Raw genomic sequence first — 20,258 nt, 5'->3', positions numbered from 1 at the left:
TTTAGGTTTTGGTTAAAAAAAAAAAAAAAAAAAAGGTTGATATTCCCCCCATCCCATCCCGAGAAAAAACTTTGCAGTATCAGCACATTGGACTTATTTTGACTAAAAGCTGTTTGTAAATTGCCTATCCTGGCTCAAAGACTGGGTTTTTTAGGACCTAATTGTTACCTTTTTAAATTCAATGCTTAATACCATTGGCTTAATGGTGTCTGACCTGAGCATATCAGACTACAGCCTTTTTATTACTATCCTGCTTAATAAAATGGCAAAGAGTGGAGTTTGAAATGCTACTAAAAATGCTCTAAAATCTTTAAGTAATCCTGACAGGCTTTGTAGTAGTCTGCCATCAAGAAAAATACTGAATGATCTGAGTGGACTATTTTTAATGCTTCAGACTGAACTGCACAACTTCTGTTTATATATTTTTGTTTAAGAGTAGCTATTTTTGTCCATGTATGAAGTAACTAAAAAGAGATCTGTACTGCTACAGCTCTTGTAAAGAATCCTTTTAAGCATTGATGGAAGGATGCTACTGGAAAAAATCGTTGTTGTGGAAAATTAATGTATGTGTTTTCTTCATGACAGTGATTTCAACTCCAAAAGCAGATGAGATTTAAGAACCAATAGCATTTTTGCCACACAGATAATTTTAATTAGAAAAAAATCAATTTGGTCAAATTCTTAATGATATTAAGAGTTTCACAGCATTGGCCAAGTCATTCTACTAGCACTCCTTCCTTTCCAAGTACTTAATCACCTATTTCTGCACAGTGCAAAACAGTGTCGATTTGAAATCAAGCACAACTTTTTGAGTCCTTTTAGAGTATTCTGATTTTTTAAACCGGCAGATTACATTTTCTTCTTAGCAGCAGAGCTATAGCTAGATGTCTGACTGCAGCTCTCCTGCTAAAGCCTGGCAGGACTACAGCTTGAAGATCATGTCAAGGTTCATTCCACTGGGAACAGAACAGCCTTGGCTGCTAGCCTCAGATCTGTCCCAGAGTGGCCAAATGGTATCCTTTGCATACATTTATAAAGTACTGGTGCTTCAGATACAACTTCTCACTGATAAGTGTTTTTTTTTTGTTGGGGGTGGAAGGGAAAAGAGAGGATTCATATTACAAGACCAAATGCTTTGAAATTCTTGTGATGGAGTCTGTTGGGAAACAATAAGAAAAAGATATTCCCAAAATTGGGACTCAACATTTTTCTTTCTTGTCATTTTTTAGCTTCCCAATGAACAGAAATATACTCTGCTCTAGACATCATTTATTTAAGTTGTCCACTTATTAAAAATATTTTGTAGTAAGGAGTTATCCTAGTCTTTAATGTAAACATCAATGATGTACGAGGCCACACATTACTGCTTTCCCTGCAAAGGGTACTGCTAGCCTTGATTTCTTTTGTTACAGCATTTTCCTCTTTCCTCCTTTTTTTATTTTTTTATTTTTTAAATTTTATTTTATTTAATATTTTGTTTCCAGGGCTCTTGGTTTGAGCTTTGGAAGGAAGTAGGTCGGTGGATTACCAATCACTTGCCTTCCTTTCCTCCTAGTTCAGGAAGGTTTTGTAACTTTTTGTCTAAAATTAATCTCTGAATATTCTTAAAGAGAATTGTTGTCTGAAAGTCCTTCTTTTCACCCTTGAAAGTGCTGAGGCACTAATGTCTAATGCAAGGAGATGTCTAGGTGCCTGAGTGATGTACTTCAAAGCGCAAATTCTGCAGCTCAGCTCATGCTGGAATTATTTATCTCAGAGGGATGATCAGCAGAGATGTAGATCTCTCTGAGAATATCTTGGGTGGTTTTTCCTCCCTGTTCTCACTTTGTTAATATGTTCATAACTTTTTTAAAAGGAATAAATAGCCTGTGACTGGGCTACAGTCACACCATGTTTATGAAACACAGACCAGAATTGCTATAAATGTCTTGCTGTAACCTCAGTGTTGGCTTTAAGGCCAAACATGGTTTGGAAGGGTGTGAAAAGGTTTCATTACAGCAGGTGTGGGTTCACTTGCTTCCCTTCTCCCCTATTGTGAAGGATTTCTGACTGATTCCAGGGCCTGTTCTCCATACTGAGATTGCAGTTTGTTGCTGTTTGCCTGCTAAAGAAGGGGGAAGACTTCATGTGCCTTCTATTCTTCCTGATAAATTTTTTCATGGCAGATAGAAACCAGACACATAAAACTTACTTAGTTTTTGATCTAGACCATCCATGATATTATTTAAATTTCTTTGGTATCTTAAAGGTTAAATTTGCTCCTGTTAGCAAAGCGCCAATGATCACAAACAGAATAAATTGGTATTTGGGAAATCTGATTCCACTGTGGATAATTCTTTGTAGGAGTGACAGTCATGATGGAGTTGAGTCCTTGAGAAGTTTCTGATCTACTGGAGCAGCAGTTGGAACTTCTCATCCTTGCACTACCATAGTCATTTAGGGACAAAAAACTTCCAAACTATCCCCGTTTTGACTGCTTCTCCTGTATCATTCTGTTCTTCTTGTGTCAGAATTGGAAGAAGTTTTCTGCACATCTGAATTCTTGAATTGAATTTTTTTCTTGCTAACCATGTCCCTTTTGTTTCACAGGAGATGATACTTTAAAGTTATGGGATATTAGACAATTTAAAAAGCCTCTTAATTCAGCAGAAAGACTACCCAGCTTCTTTCCAATGTAAGTACTCTATTCCAGGTAGTAGAAAGAGAACTAGTTGTGCTGAATGGGAGAGGGCCTGCTGGAGTTATTCTCCTCAGTTCTCTGCAAAAAGGGCTGCCTAGGGAGCACTGTGAAGTGATGATTCTTGGCTATTTTGAGAATTCATGTTGCATTAAAAGGTATCTTTTTTTTTTTTTTTTTTAATATGCTTGTTTCATGGTATTTTTCAGTCTTGTATGTCTTATCGTAGAATCACATGACATGATCATATGTCTTATGCCTAATGAGATTAGCAACTTTTTCAGGAGGAGGCCAGTTCATTGCCTGATGTTTGTGTAACGAGATACAGAAGTAATCCTCATTCTTATTTGGTCTATGATTAATAAAATTATCTGGCTTGAAAGGTAGACATAACACAAAGGCGCATAATATGAATTCAGGTTATGATGTTTGAAGTGCTGATGACTGTGTTCTTTGGTGCTAAAATACTATACTGTTCTGTATAGTGCTAAGAACGCTATTTAATATTTTTATTGTTATTACCTGAATGTCTATAGCTGTAGCACAGCCAAATCCAACTCTAAGGACAATTTATACTTTTGAAATAAGATCTTAGAAAGGCAGGTCATGGGCAACTCAATCTTCACTGCAATTTGTAGCATAGAGAAAAAGTAAACAGACAAATGTTTTTGGCCACTGTATAAGCACACTGCCTTGCATCACTGAAGAATGTATCATCAGGAGAAACAGATTTCACGATGGATTTATTTTTTTTCCTTCATGATGATTTCCAGATTTGAAAATACTTTTGTTTGTTTCTCATATTGAAAAGTTTACAAGAGTTTTGAGAGGAGGGGAATTTTGTTGGGAGGAGGATTTTTACTGAATCTGCCTGTTTTGCACATTCTGTGCACAGCTGTAATTGTACATGTGAAATGTACATGTACTGTCTGAAAACTATAGTAATAGATGACAGCTGACAAAAGATTTTTTTAAAGCTTTGTTTTGAAAGGATTAACAAATAGAAAGGATTATTTTAAGTAGTGCAATTTACATGTAAGTTTCCTATACATTCATTGCTGATTTGCTCAGTATGATGTTTTGTTTTCTTCAACAGGACGGATTGTTGTTTCAGCCCAGATGATAAAATACTTGTCACAGGCACCTCTGTTAAGAGAGGTGGTGGCAGTGGCAAGCTTTGCTTCTTTTATCGGGAGACATTGCAGAAGTTGTATGAGATAGAAGTTACAGATGCGGTATGTATTTTAGTTTCTTTTTGCCTGCTGTTCAAAATATGAGTGAAATCAATGAAATCATATGCTTTTTTCCCCGTTATACAGGTAATGACCAACTAACACTATTGTAATTTTTCTACTCCATAATCAAGAGATGAAGGTAGAGTTGCCTGAATAGGCAATTTTCTTCAACTAAAAAAAAACCCCAACCAAAGAAACAAACAAACAAAACCAAAACAAAACAAGAGAAAAAACCCCAAAATATTAGGAAAAATACTAGGAGATTTCATGGCAAAAGGAATGCAACACCAAAAATACCATTTCCATCAGTAACACGAAAATGTAAAATTGCAAATCTCTAATACAAAAGAGTCTATGTATGGCTTGAACTGCCTACCTATTCCTTTGCACAGAGGGGAAAAAGCTTAGTATCACAGTTGAGAAAGGTCCTTTCACTCAAATGCTGTAAACAAGTGGGCTTACAGAGTATGACAAGCAGGAGTGGGAGAAATTTAAACAGAATTGCCTTTGCTTATGTATGGCAATGTATGCTTAAGTCCCATTAAGTCAGATAGCAACTTTTTGTTGCTTTGTTTTAGGATATTGTTTTCTTATTCTGCGCTTAACCAGCACAACAGTCTTTCCTAGCACAGTGGACCCAAACAGTTTATGCTGGGAATCATTTACACAGAATTTGAATATGTATTTATATTTATATATCCTTTCAAATCCCATTTTCTCTTCTAATTCACCCTAAAGCAGAATCTGGTTACAGATGAATTTGTTATACCCATCGTTTCAGTTGTGCAAAGTAAAAATGCAGAATTAATGTCAAAGCAGAAAGCATGTATTTCTTCTGGATAGGGAAAAAAACCCAAACCTGTTTTTATTTTAAACATATATTCTAAACACAGGTTTTGAACAGCATTGGAAGTTTTATTTAAAGAATTTTATTTGTCTTTAAAGAATTTCTCCAAAGATAGCATAGATTGGACTATAAATTTTTCTCCTATGGAATATATCAAACATCAACTTAATTTACGAGGATTTCTAGTGGATTTTTATTTTCTCATACAAGTATTATAAACAAGTTTTTGTAACCTTTCTCTGATACAAAACTAGAATGCCTTGGTGTGTCCTCTGAAACTTTATGACAGAGAAAGGAAAATAACTGTATAAGATAAAAATGCAAAAGTTAGATTGTTGTAGGAGCTTTTCTCTCCTTGGGCAGAGGAAACAAAACAGCTTAGTAATTCCATTCACAGTGAATTTGAACTCCTTAGAACGGAGTGTCTGGATGTGGTCACGATGGCATCTCCGTTTAGTTGTGGTAAAGTCAGTAACAGAGCACAGAAACTTCACCAGTTTTAAGACTGCAAGAATGAGGAGCTTATTAGTGGTGGATCCTCTGTCTCCGAAAGAAGTTAATGAGGGTTATCGCTACCTGTTTTGTGTTCAAAGGAAATATAATTTTCATTTGCTAACTTTGTTTCCCAGAAAAATGGTTCTTTAATTCTCTGAAATAAAGATCCATTTACCTCTTGTTGAGGTAAATAATTCTAAAGGAGGGTCCAGAAAACATTGTTTTGCTATCAGTTGCTCTCAGAATTCAGAGGTAATTTCCTGTTCATTTTTCTTCAAAATGCAAAAAAGGCATGGAGCTGAGAACCAACAGTAGGAAATGGTTGGATAAACAGAACTAGGGGTCAGTAAGCGACTTCACTGGGGCCACTCATGTAGTAAAATTTTAAGTATGTGTACAAATCTCAGCAGGTTCATAATTTTATACTATAAATTTGTGTAGGTGCTGATATTTATATGGTTCTTTTTAAGAGTGCGGTAAATTACTTTTGTCTCTAGAGTTTTAGTGCTGCTGTTTTTCTTCATTTGTAGTTATAAAATTTAAGACTCATTCTCCTGCTTTGAATATAATAGATCAAATGAGAATAATGGGAATAATAGGTGAAGAATTAAGACTTAGAAATGTTGATCATATGATAAAATTTTCATCTCTAGTAATATCTCTACAATAGTCTGTCTAGCTTCCAGCTTCAACACTACATGTCTAAGAAAAAACAGTTAAGAATATCAACAGGAATCTAAAAGAAGAAAAATTACTATAAGTGGTGTTATAAAATAAACATAGTCAATTTTTTCACAATCTTACTGTTGTTTGTATCTTTCAGCTTTTCCATTAATGTTCTGTTCTTGTTCTCAAATTGCAGTGTTTGATGAAATACAAATGCATAAAGGCATGCTAAAAACTAATTAATTTTCAAGAAGCTGTCTGTTGTATTTTTTTAAGTAATATATGCTGTTGGAGAGATCACTGGCCTGTAAATTGGTAGATTAATATATCGTGTGTAGTTTATCAAAGCATTTTTTCAGCAGTGCAGTAATTACTTGCTTTCTCCAGGTTGCTTTACTAGTTTCCATTTTTCCTTACAGTCTTTCAAAAACACAGACAGCAGTTAGTGTAATTAAAGATAAGCACATAATGTGGTCTGAGACTTCAATTTGTCTTATGCAACTAAATATCATACTTTTTAAACTTTTGTATGTTAATCTAGTGCTTAAATATGTAATTTCAATCTTTTTTTGGGGGGATTTTTAGGCATTGTATAGATGAAGTTACGCTATGCCAGTCTGTGTAGCAAAAGCACAAATACACCAATATCTATCTTTGCAAAGAGCTTGATCTGCTCTCATTCCTCATGAAAATAATTACAGTGATTTCAGTTGGATTTAGTCCAAATTGCTAAAGAAAAAGGACATCATTATTTCATGTCTAAAATGAAAACAGTAAGTCTTTTTGAGGTCAGTTGCATACCAGTTTAGTGGTAGAACATACCTAATCAGAATAACTGAAAATGTACTATGAGGAGAAAACATAAGCTGTTAATGTGTTACTTTCACGAGAATATTTTAAAGGAAATGATGGTAAGCTTAGAAACTGAAAAACAATAAAGAGCAGTAAACATTATCTTAAACCTTCTTGTTAAATAGCCAGTGCAATTGGCCTGTGAATGAACCTAGAGGGTAATGGGAAAATATTTGATGGGAATGTTTGACCAAAGCTGTGTCTGGCATTCCTTTCCATCATACCACACAAACCTTTTTTCACCTTTTCTTTCAAGTTTTCATGGGAAAACCCATTACTGCTTCAGAGCTGCTGGAGTGAAACCTTGATGTTTTGCTAATGGACTAACAGTCTGATTAGTCTCTGCTGCTGGTTATAAAATATTAATTTGCTTTTATTAGGTTTTATTTCTTTTGAAGAAAAACTAAGTAAATGTCTGAAGTGGTGCAGACCATGGGCTCTGTCTCTGGCCAATAGCAGCATCCCTTCAGGAGAAGGTGTGAACAGGGCAAATACACAATGAATACACAATGATGCTTCTCTGACTACCCTGTTCTGCCTCCAGTGATCTGTGACTTAGAGATACCTTGATGCAGACATAGGAATTTTACAATTAATAGTATTCATGGATTTTTCTTCTGTGAGTTTATCAAGGAGTGAAATACCCATGTTCCAGGTCACTGGCAGGGTCATTTACTTACTTCAGATTAGATCAAAACTCAGGAGTGGGAGATACTACCTCTCCCACTCCCATAAGGAAGTTGATTCTCTATATGCAGTACTTCAGCCTTACTCTGGCTCAGTGTGTACAGGTGTAATTGGACATTATGAAGGCATTGTACTGTGACCATAATTATGTATGCTAAATTGTATAGAACGTCTGTTTTTAATAAGAACCAGAACCTTTTTATGCGCCTGTAGCCTTTTCATAGTTTTTCTGTTTCTTCTGTCTTGACAGTATTACCTGTGAACTTGTTCTTCTTCTTTTGCTTTCACCACAAATATCTGCAAGAAAATATATTAAAATTTCTCACTTCGAGCATTTCAGGCTTATTTTACGTGAAAGATTTTTAATTGCATACAGAATGTTTCTTCACTCTGGTAGGTGGATGAGGGGACTTAAACAGACATCAGAAAATACAACTGCCAGAATAGGGGGATACATATAATGTGTGCACACAGAAACTCAGAGGCCATTTCCCTTTCTTTTTCCCAGGTAGTATGAGAAGAAGGAAGACATGTAGATGCTTTGGGATGAGGTTTCATCTTTTGGGATGTCTGTAACTCCACTCTCTGGAATGAAAGGGAGATTTCATTGTCAGATCCAAGTCAAGGAGGGCTTATTCCCAATTCTCGTTTTGGTTATGCAAGTAGAAAATCTTCATGAGAACCAATTATAAATACCCAGTGTGTGGGAAACGGAGTTGGGTGCACAACATTTTCCCCGATATCAAATTAATTGAAAATAGCTGTGGATAGCCACTTGAATCACTCTCATGTCTATGGTTAGTTTGGCTAGATCAAACAGATCACCCAGTAGTTATCCTTATTAAGTCACAATTGATTTTGGCAGCTGCAGAGCAGTCATCTTTCCCATATGGAAAGGACTAGTAATACACCCATTACTGCAAAGCAAAAGTGGGCACTGAAAAAGTAAAAAAACCCTAAAGTTGTACAGTACAATTACAGAAATTGCTATTTTAAAATTAAAATGTAAGTGATAATTTAAAAATGCACCATTTTTAAATTGCATACGTTATAAAATAAGATGTGCAAGTTTTTAAAATAGCGTGCAGATTTTTGTACATACTCAACATAGATTTGTTGCTTTTTGGGGAAAACTGTTTCTATTAGGAGGATTCTTTAATATTTTCTTAGTTTCTCAAATATAAGTAAAAGTTGAATTATTAAATATGTCTGAAAATACCTCTAAGGGATGTTTCAAGAAGGTCTTCTGAGACAAGCTATAAATAAAGCTTCTTTTTAGGTTAAAGAATGAAAAGGAAAGAAGGAATAAGGAATATGAAACTTCCAGCATCCTTTATGCACAGTTGATATAGGGTTGCAGTATTTCTTTCCTTGACCTCAAATGATATCATTTACTATTTATAAGGTGCAGTAATATAATAAAGGGCTTTTCCACTGTGGCCCATTTCACTAAGATTTAAAGCTTTTGAATTTAAGAAAAATAAATTTGTTTAACTTCTGGAAAAGATCATTATGCTTTTTTTTTTCCCATTTATTTTCAACAATAAGGAAGTAAATGCAATATTTAAGATCCAAAATTTTTCTGCTCATTAGAGAAAATAAAGGTAATCCAGTATAAAATGTGAATTACACATCACAGGGAATGTGTTTTCTTTTATAATGCGATAACTTATCAGTTTTTATTGTCTGCTTTCATGTATGTAGAGACGGTGTGGTCCTTGCCTTTGCATATCCTGCAGAAGCATGTACTTTGTTTTAGGGGAGCTGTCACTAGAGGTTTGAGTTATACGAGAGAAATAAACTGTGCAGGTTTCCTCACTGTAATGAGGAGCAAGGGGTGTGTGTGAAGGTTGTCTGCCTTAGTTATGTGATATACTGTGATGAAAGTGTGGCTGCAGTTTTAACAGAGCAGGTGCTTGAAAATGCCCTACCTTGCAATTACAACAAAAACAGTTTATTGTATGCATCAAAAAAAAAAAAAGTGTGGTTCAATGGCTCAATTCACATCTAAGAATAGTTTATAGCTGTACCTTGAAACGTGATACAGCATTGCTGTCCATATGTTCAATATTGCTTTGACTTATTGGCCTCTGAAAATGTCTTTAGGATATTTCTTGTTTCTACATAAAAAATTGTAAATTTTATCCATTTCTGGTCCATTTTCTATTGAATGTTTCTACACATTTTCCAAGTCATGTTTCACAAGGGAAAAATATTAGTGTTGTTTCCTCTACTACTGTATTCCTGTGAGCATTTTAAATCTAATGATAGCAGGTCACTGCATTCTAGATATTCCCTAACCTCCCACCTTATTTATTGTACTTGGCTCTTTTCCTTGGAAGAGCTCCAGGGGAATCTCAAACCTGAAAATTCTTGCAGTTGGGGTTTAAAGTAGATTTTTAATATAAAAGTAGTATATTTTTTGTTGTGTGAACAGCCTTTTTTTCTTTTTTTTTTTTTTTTTAACATAGCATGCATAGTATCAAAATGCTTATTAACCATTTTTTGCTCAGAAGAAGTAAGGTAGAATACTACTGGTGGCATTTGTTGTTCAGCTTGGCAGACATTTGGAAATGGCATAGTTCTAAATCTGTTTGGGTATGGGTTTTCTTTTTAAAAAATACAGCAGTTATGTAAGAATTACCCAGTCTACGTGTATTCTCCTCTTCTCTTGGTGGGTGGGTCCAGGAGGCAGACCAGCCTATCCTAGATAGAGGAGCATGGCAAGCCAAGTTGTTGGCTTTTGTATCATGACTGTCCTCTTAAGTCACCAGCAGAAAGAGATTACAGAGTGTGCAGTGGGAATTAATGTTGTGCCTAAGTAGCATTACTTTCCTATGATTCCTAAGGCAGAACTTCTGTTGTTATTGGAGGGGTGGAAATACTTAATGTAGCTGATCCTTCATGCAGATCTTTTGCAGAGAAACTAAGGTGACTGTAGAGGAAGGAGAGACCTATCCTATGTAAAAGCCTTTCCTTACTATGCTAACTTTATAGGTTGATTTTACTTTACATTCTGCATGTAAACCATTATTATTAATGAACCTTGATTTTTATGTCGAAATAGTGGTGGTTCTGCAGGTAAAATTGCCATTAGCTTCAGATTTTAATACTGAGTTGCTGATTTGGTTTAATTTTTAAAAAATTTTCCTTTAAGTTCCAGTTCCATAAAACTGTAGAGAAAATATCTCTGTACATTTGGGGGAAAATGTGCTGAAACATTTGGCTACAATACAGATCGTGAGGGCATGAGAGGGAGGAAGTGTTTTCCTTTGAAGCTTTGAGATCTTTGAGACAGGCAGGTGTCACTCTGCTGCCTTTAGGTTAGAATGCTTATGGTCTTTTCCTGCAGCCCAGCATCATGAGATTTCTAGTATATTCTGAGGCATTTTCCTCTCTTAACAAGTAGTATATGCATTCTTGCTGGGATGTATTCCATAAGCAGTTGCAGGGAAGTTTTCAATCCATGAAAACTGTGGGCCACTTCAGATATGTCCTTGAAGATTTGTACAAAAACTAGATTTGTATCCCCTGTACAGTAGTCTTAAGTATATGAAGTTTCTAAATGGTTCCACATGTTCATTATAAAATGGAAAAGGTTGAAAGCCACTGCTTCAGTATCTTTCCTAGTTTCAGTTGTTTTAAAATGGCAGTAGCCAAACATGGATGGGGAACAATTGTTGAAAGATTTTATGGTAGTGAGAAGCTGTCTCATTGTTAGAATCTAAATATTTTAATGTTTGATTTAAAGGCATAGAAGTTCTTTGAACTAATTGTGGGGTTTTTTTCTGGAATAACTTTGTCCCTTCTCTTCTGGGAAGATATGTCACTAAAGTCAGATGCACTTAATGTTGTGCAAGTTCCAGAACTATAGAAGGTTAAGCTGGAAGGCACACTGAGATTTGATATCTCACTCCACCACAAGCTTGAAATTGTTTACCCCTCTTAAATATAAAGGTAATATAATGTAACTATAAGCTTAAGTAATGAGTAATGTTAATTTGAAAGGTAATTACTGTTTCTTAAAAAAAAACAACCCTCAAACTAATAAACAGTTAGGTTTCCTTAACCTTAATTATGTTCTAAGCTCCTGTTGTTTAAAAGATAATGCATTGCACAAGTAGTTCTTCACCATGAATATGTAGGGATTTTACAGGAGAAAAGACAATGCTAAATCAACAAATTGCACTCAAATTTGCACTGAATTTGGCAGAGACCTTTCTTTTTCTTTTTTTTTTTTTCTTTCTTTCTTTTTCCAGCGATGTTGGAATGTGTATATATTACAGTTAAGATAAATATTCTATTCAGTCATAAAAGCCCCATTTCACCACTATTGTGGTGACCTGTCCTTAACGAGTTCATGACCATGGTCAGAATGTCATTTTACACATTCGCTATCTTCCCTGCTGACATGCCACTTATCTGTCTGTCTGGACAGCCACATGCAGCAAAGCTGAGCAGTGCTGTTCAAACAGAACCCATCACATACCGTCATGGTCATTGAAGCAAAGCTTGCACATAGGAAAGAGAGGTTTGTTTAAGTTTTTCTTTTCTTAACCAAAAATATTTTCTTAAAGCAGCAGGTCTTGCTGTCACTTTCTTATTGTATAGCTTCAAAACAGAATCTGAAGGAATTATTTATTAGACTTTAAGTTAGCAAAGGGGTAAGCAATAAGGGCCAGCATAGGCTCTGTTTCTCATTTATCCCTATTTGGGTTTTTAGCATGTCCAGAGCTAAACCTGATCTTTCAAGCTACGATTCTAAAGATTTGTTGGGCAGTTTTAGGAGTTTGTATCTGCTGTATTCTTTGTGCACTAGGAGTATTTAATTTGGCTCCCAAGATCCTTTATCCTTTAACTGGAGAGTTTTATGTATGTGGCACAAATTGCTGTAATATAGATCCTTGTTAGTTTTTTGTTTTTCTTACATAGTTATTTTGGCCATTGTAGGCTATGGGGATTCACCTGACCAAATATAGATGTCTACTGCTGATCCAGTTGCCCTAGGCCCCTTTTCTAATCAACAGGGAAAAATAAACACATCCAGACTGTGATTTTTATCTCATCCTAAAATAGGTAGCTAAAATAGGTTAGATGAAGGCCACTGTAAAATTCTTACTTCTCTCTGTTAACTATAAAGGGAGGTGAAAGGAGGCATTTGAAGAGTAGACCTCTAAAGATTAGACATACAGACATTTGAAGTCTGGTGAGGTAAGTTCCACCTAATATCTTTACTTCCCTCCAGTGGTGTTTATTCTGTCCTGGTAATGCACTAGGATGTTTCAGGTCCTGTGCTCTGACCTTGCTAATAGCAAAGTAGGAGACAGTGGATTACTTCTGCACTCATTTCTATTGATTTAAGGATTTATAACTTTAGACAATTTACTGAAGAGCCTGCCACTCTATGAAGGGATTGTGCTAGCCAAGAGTGAAGTCTGTACTCTGTACTCTGTTACTTGGACCCTAATTCCAAACATAACTGTCAAAGCATCAGCAACTTCACCTTAATATTACAGAACCTTATCTAAATTTTAACTTTTTTTTTTCCCTTTCTTTTTTTTAAAAAAGAAAAAAAAAAATCAGTGGAAAAATCATATGAAGAAAAGATCCAAACCCCAGGAGCTCTTGATGGAACAGTTAGGGGTGTGTGAAAGCCTAGGATTAGTATATGCCCTTTCCATTTTTGATACTTATCTGAAATTAGTGATTTGGGTTGGTTTTTTTTTTTTCTAACAGCAATTTGCAAGGAAATCACTTCTGCTTTTTGCAGTTTGCAAGTGAGATTTTGGTTGCATGCTTACCACACAGATAGTACAAATAGTAGCTGTACATTAGCATCATTCAGTAGAGGTTTCTACCCTCATAGGATAGTTTTCTGCAGGTGTGGAAGTATATAGTTGCATCTTCTCCATTTATGAGTTGTTTGTCTGTACTTTTATTTAAACAGTTTTTGCTAATAGTCATAGAAGTGACATTAATTTAGTGAACTTAGCCTAAAAGTCTGATAGCTGCAGATAACTGAATAATAAATTCTGGCATTTTGGAGTAAATGTAGAAGCATACTGAGTATGAGAATTATCAGGGAAGAGTGAAAGGCTGTACATGAAGTGGAGGGAAAGACAAATCACAAAGGTTTATTCCAACAGTGCATAACTGATACCGAAGCATGGCAGGAGCTTTACTAATGAACTTGGAAAACCTGGTACATTATCATGCATTATCTGAAAATACACTTAACATGAAGTGTTCATTTTAGAAGACAAATGCATGGTATTGAACCTTAAAACTTAACTGTCTTTAGGGAGAAGGGGTTGTTTCCAAAGAAAACACTGCCTGATTGAAAAGCAGTAAGACCCCCTGAAGGAGGGAAAAGAAATTAAAACATCATTGTAAAATATGGCCCATCTAATTTACTTTTCATTTTGCAGTAGCAAGGAAAGAACATAGCCCCATTGACCTGAGTGCTGCAGAAATGTATGCCTATTTATGTCAAAAATACAGAAGTTCTTGGAATTTTTTTTTTTTTTTTTTTTAAGTGGTGAAACTTGATGTCATGCCAGTCTTGCAGCAAATTCTGACATCCATGTTCTGGTAGATCAGTGTATGCATACACACATACATGTCTGTTTCACAAAATTTTGCTAGCTACAAAAGATAGGCTATTACGTTGGGGTTTATGTACATATAAAGGTAGTTCCATTTTGTTGGGTGTCAGTCCAAGTTTCAACTGAAATGCAAAAATTAAGAAGTCAGTACTTTATACAGCTTCAGCTCACAGACATGTAAAATGTTAGGAATACAGGAAGACAACAGTAGAGGAAAATCTTAATTTTCCCTAGGTCTTCAGCAGCAGAGTGAAAGAGGATAGAGGTGAAAAATACTTTTGAGAGACATTCTTTATATACACTCTCCTGATTTTGCCATATAAGGGGCAGCCTTACATTTTAGTAGATTCAGAAGATACTAGTGAGTTTAAGTGACTGCTTAGGCTCTTGAATGTGGGAGAAAAATATTTTAGGCCTAAGAATTAAGATCTATGTAATATGTAGGAACCAAGCAAGCTTGCTGTGTTTGCTTTGGATTTTTGTTAATAGTGCATCCCTCTGAAACTTCTTACAACCCCCGTAATCTCTTCCAGTCACTATTCCCAGTGTGAAACATCTAACCCTTTCTAGTTGATCTTACTAGAATTTATTAACTTTTCCTACTCCTTGTGCTTCCAACCTGTACTGACGCCCTGAGACACTTTTTCCCATCCTGGATCCACTCCATCCATCCTGAAAAACTGAATGCTTTTACCTGAAGCATTGACCAGGGAACTGTATTTTGTGTTTGCTGCTGCAGTCTTGAAGCATCTTTATAAGCAAAGATCCAGGAGAATTCTTTCAATCCTTGACATCTTAGGGGTAAATTTTCCATTCCTATGCCACAAATCATTTTAATCTTTTCTTGCTGACCTTGTAAAATACCCTCTCTGTACTGTTTACTCCTGTTGGGGAGTTACCCAAGTGCTCTGGACAGTTTCAGTTGCGATAATTAGCTTTTGCTTGCTGAGAAATCTGCTTTGGTTATTCTTCACTTTGCCTGCTAAACACAGGGGTATATTTCTAGGCCAGAATAAATGTCCCATTCTGTGTAACATAAAATTATGTTTCAGGCTTCAGTTTCTCATTTAGAGGCACTGCTGTTAAATCCCATCAAAACACTATTAATGTGCATAGTATCAGCAAAGCCATGTGTGTAGTCACCTAGTGAGCTAAGCCAGACAAAGAATAACCTAACAGAAAAATTATCTGGTGCAGTTTATTGTTTATCTGCAGCAACAGCTCACTTTATATGATACAAAGGGAAACACAGAGGTGAGAACAGACTAGTAGGGATGTGAGACTATTTACGAATCACCCCAGAATTTCACATGAGCTGGGACTGCATGTCTCGGACAAAATGCAGGTGGAATAGCACACAAGGGAGTAGCAATACCATCACTTTTGCCTGCCATCTTGCTATTGAGTTTTATGGTTTAAGATTTCCACATATTATTAAACTTCTAAGTTACTATAGCTAAAACTTTATGAATCTGGAGTTTATTTTAAAAGAGCTGGGAGTTTGAAGTATGTATAGTGCTTAGTTTAAAAATAAAAATTATGTATAGTTCAGACAATTCATATTTTCTATTTTAACCCATACTATAGCAACTTTAGAAAAGATATGTCTAGTTTCAAGAACAATCAGTAATATGTTCTTACTTTATTAGGCAGTTGTGAAAGAAGATCAACATTTTCATCCAGATTGCAAAAACTATGTCTTTAAAATAACCTTAATAAACTTCAGTACCACCTCATTTGTGTGGGTTCCATTGTAGGGCACAATCTTAAAGTGAAACAAGATATTCTTAAAAAGTGATTGTGGAATGGCAAATTCCTTTTCCATCTCAGAGAAATACAAAGTAGCAGTAAAAAGCCCAAGGGCATTTACATCAGGCAAAAGAGTATTGTCAGCAGGTTGAGGGAGACCATTATTCCTCTTTGCACAGCCCTAGCAAGACTTACCTGTAGCACTGGATCCAATTCTGATCTCCCAGTACAAAAGAGAGATGAACATATTAGAGTGAGTCCAGTGAAGGACTGCAAAGGGGATTAAAGGTTTAGGGGATCTGGCATAGAAGGAAAGACTGGGAGGGCTAGGATTGCTTAGTGTGGAGAAGAGGAGGCTTATGGGGGAAGAGGGACAGAAGAGTGAAGCATGTAAAGCAAAGCCCAGTGGTGCCCAATAACAGAACAGGAAGCAATAGGCGCAATACTAATTACAGGAAAGTCCACTTAAATGTAAGAAAATGGTTTGAGGTTTGTTAATTTCTGTGATGGAGGTGGTTGAACTTTGAAACAAGTTGCCCAGAGAGGCTGTAGAGTCTTCATCCTTGGAAATATTCGGAACCAAACTTAACAATGTCCAGAGCTATCTGTAGCAGTTGGCCATGCTTGGAGCATGGGGGCTTGAATTAGATGATCTTCAGAGCTCTCTTCCAGCTACAGTTGTTATGTAATTGCATACAATTAAGGACCAGTAGGTGGGTATCTACCTATGTACATAGGTAGGCCAAGCCAGGAAGACACTTCTCCTGCTCTTAACACACTTGCTTGCCTGGACAGCTGGGAGGTAGGACCTTCTTTGAGCTGGAATTTGATGTCTAGCATTTCCGGTGATAAAGATGTCTACCTGAGTTATTTCAACTGAACAGTTTAGAGATTAGAGGCATGAAAGGATAAATGCTCTTTATGAAATAACTATTTTTGTATCATAAAGAATCCCGCTTTTCCCTCGCTCCCAATCTTAAGACCTAGTTCCCAGTGATCGCTTTGTTGTATAGATATTTAAAATTTTTACTTCTTTAGGGTTATATAATTGGGGAAAAAATTCAGGATATAGTTTAGGAGTTAGGTATTTTGGGCTTTTTAAAGTATTGTCCATTTCTAACATAATCTGAAAATCTGTGTAAGTAGTTTTTACTATTTCTCATAAAGTAGTTTATATGCCAGTAGATTAGTAAAATTACTTCCATGTTCAGAGCTTGTGTTTATTTAGTTTTTAACAAGTTATATTTTGGGGACATTTTACAGTTTGAGAAGATTTATAGGTCTGTGTTTAATGGCAGTTTCTTTTGCCAGCTCTGGAGCATGTGCCATGGGTAGGTTTAAGCGTGCGGTGCGTGTTTGACAAGTTGGAAACGTAGCAATCCCCAACAGTGCTGAGCCACAGTGTCTTAGGCTTTGTTTTTGTTGGCTGGTATCCAGTACCATGCTATAAAATACATTTACTTGACAGTAGAAAGTGGAGAACCACATTAACTACGAAGTTTAAAAAGTCTGGTGAAACACATGAAATAAATATTAATAAAAGAAAAGGCCACCCACCTCTGACCTTTAACGCTTATTAGCTTTGTGTGGTTTAGAGTTACTGTAGCATTTTGAGCATTCAGTAACAGTATGTAAGAATGTCTTATTTAAATCAAACAACTTATTAGCAACGCTCTATTGATTATGTTGGTTGCTTGTGGCAGGGATCATGCAATAATGCATTATCAGAATTCTACTTTGTACCTGTAAAAAGATTGTTGTCCTTTAGTTATCTCAGGTTTATTTGTACCTGTAAGCACACGGAAATATATAATACTGTATGTATGTCCATGTAGAAGGAGAAAGTTTTACAGAGGAACCTTGTAAAGAATGGTCAGTTGATTCATGTAAACTCAATTCATTCAGGCTTCTGGAACACAAAGCAGAAAAACAGCTCAGAAGAGAGTCATCCGTCATCTTGTAGTAAAATGAAGCTCTGATTCATGTTGGCTGAATGAGCTTCAGAATTTTTTTAATATTTTTAATGCTATATGTCTCATAACATTCAAAAATTTGGGGTCTGAACCAAAGCAGAAATAGTATGGAACATGAAATGGGAAGTGATTTGGGAGTCACTGCAGCTGATATGTAACCACACTTTTTCAGATTAGATGGTTGTTATCTCTGAAGTCATAGGGCTATATTACACTCATAATTATATTTTAGCTTTGTTGTATTTCTCTGAAGACATTAGTGGTTCCCATTTTGTGAATTTCATGTGCTCTATTATGTTAAAAATAAAAATATATAGATAGATGTGCGATAGTGGTTGAATATTGAATTATTAATTCGCTTTTAGAAGAGTCTATTCTTGTCTTTTGAGAAGACAGAAGTAGTAAGCTTAGGGGAAATACAGGGCTAAAAATGAGCATTTTTCAGTGAGACACTAACAGAATGATGCATCCTGATAACTCGTTTACGAGTGTTTCTTATTACATAAGAAGCACAGACACTGTTAAGACCAGTCTTCAGTCTTAGACAGTATCCCTGTAAAGAGTTACTGTCTCTCAAAACCAGACACTTTTCTTCCCCTGGTTAGTCAGAGGTGCATACAGGTTTTGTGTTTGTGTTGAGATGTATTGCCTTTCCTCCCCACTTCCTTGGTGCTCTTGAGTCAGAAGCTCGACTCTTACAGAGTTCCTGTGCTGGCCTACTGAATCAGACTGAATACAGTAATCACATGGAGATTCAAAGTCACGTGGAGAACCCCACTCTGTGTATAAAAGAACAATACTCCTAATGTCTGAAAATTAGTTTCTTGCTGACCAGAAGTGTGACAGAGCTATGAGACATTAGCTTCAATTACCAAGTTCTTCTGGGTGTTGTGGGGAAGAAAGAACTAAGAGTGAAAATCAGCTGCTCTTCCATTTCTGTAGTCAGCAAGTGAAAGGTCAGCACTGTGTGAGAAGAAGTGAAAAACATATAAATTAAAGAACAGGGTGGAAGAACTGGGAATTAAAAATAAAAATGGAAAAATCATGAAGGCCTGTATTGCTGTATCTGAAGCACTTGATTGTTCTCCTTGTTCTCATTATTCAAATACCCCTTTAACTTTCATTTTCATTATGCTCACGAAGTCCCTGGAGCAGTTAGTCTATGGAAAACATTGGTTGTCACACTGCCTCCAATTTGTACTTCCTTCTCTGCCACATCCTTGTGTTGTCACTTCTTTTATATTGTTCTGGAGAGGAACTTCTATTCATTCAGTATTCATATATTCATTTCTGTGCTTAAGCATGTTCCTGCCATGGTGTGACTTTGATCCACTATTTGACAATATGAATATTAATTCTAAGGTCTAGATCAATGACAAACTAACTATCAATATGTTGTTTTATTTCAGAGTGTTGTGCGCTGCCTTTGGCATCCTAAGCTGAACCAGATCATGGTTGGTACAGGAAATGGTTTGGCCAAAGTCTACTATGATCCTGTCAAAAGTCAGAGGTATGTAATCATAATTAATGATTAAGAACATTATTTTTATTGTTAAATTCAGCCTGATTCTGTGGTTCTTTGGTTATACTAAGAAATGAGAAAAATGAGTTTAGTAGCATTTGCTTTGCAGAGCTTTTCAGTTTTACTTATTTAGTAAGAGCAGAAAGAAATAAAAAACAAGAAACCAGTTTGTTTCCGAAAAGCAGCACATTTGCTTCGAGCTTTTCCTGATCCAGTATGCTGGCTGTTCTACCTGAATTTACATACACTTTCATTTTTCTGTTGCATGAAATCTGCTGTAAAAATAACCAGCATTTCATACAATCTCTTGGAGGTTGCTGATGTGGTGTTATTGAAAGGAAATTTATTTTATTTAGTCATATTTTTGATGAGGTGGTGGTTTTGTTTTTGTTTTTTCTCCTGAAGTAAAAATCTTTTTTTAAAAGCATTAGCTTAAGCTTCGGTGTCTGTGAAGTAATACTGGAAGAACTGATTTGAGAGGGTGCAAACCAAGCACATTCCTGTCTTTTTGTGAGTCTTCTCCCCCACCTGCACCTATCACGTGTGGATTTTGCCTGTACATCTAATGGAAAGGTGGTAGTGATTCATCAGACGTGACTTCTCAGCCTGGAATGAAAAGAAGAGGGCCTTACTAGTCTATAAATACTTCTATTACAATTAATTTACTTTTACTATGTGGATTGGCTGGTGAACTTGGGCATACTTGCTTCCTTTCAGCAGGGGGGAAATGTGCACTTCATCGATATTGAGTGGCATGAGTATAATGTTCTGCTCCTATATGCACTCATCTTTGTTTCACTGGCATCCAAAGACATACTGTGTACAGTTCACAGTTTCCAGATGCTTACTGTGAACAGGACGCTTGGAGGTGAAGGTAAACTCTGGTTTACAAGATTGTTGGACGTGTTTTATTTTTCTGGTCTTTGTCAGTTTAGAGAACAAGAGAGTTG

At 36.0% G+C, this 20,258-nt stretch overlaps 1 protein-coding gene across 1 annotated transcript in view; it reads left to right on the top strand.

The window, feature by feature from the left end:
- The window catches only part of WDR70 (WD repeat domain 70), a gene marked incomplete at its 5' end in the record, with an annotated part of 54,970 nt that overhangs the window by 22,421 nt on the left and 12,291 nt on the right, over positions 1-20,258 (top strand). Inside the window, 3 exons of the mRNA XM_010024352.1 lie at positions 2,590-2,674; positions 3,774-3,912; positions 19,196-19,296. Of these exons, the coding sequence (XP_010022654.1) occupies positions 2,590-2,674; positions 3,774-3,912; positions 19,196-19,296 (325 nt within the window). The remainder of the gene's footprint in view (positions 1-2,589; positions 2,675-3,773; positions 3,913-19,195; positions 19,297-20,258) is intronic.

The sequence above is a fragment of the Nestor notabilis genome, unplaced genomic scaffold (genome assembly GCF_000696875.1).
Source record: "Nestor notabilis isolate BGI_N333 unplaced genomic scaffold, ASM69687v1 scaffold3951, whole genome shotgun sequence".
NCBI lineage: Eukaryota > Metazoa > Chordata > Aves > Psittaciformes > Psittacidae > Nestor > Nestor notabilis.
Note: the sequence above shows the minus strand (reverse complement) of the source record. Positions and strands in the feature narration are given on the sequence as shown.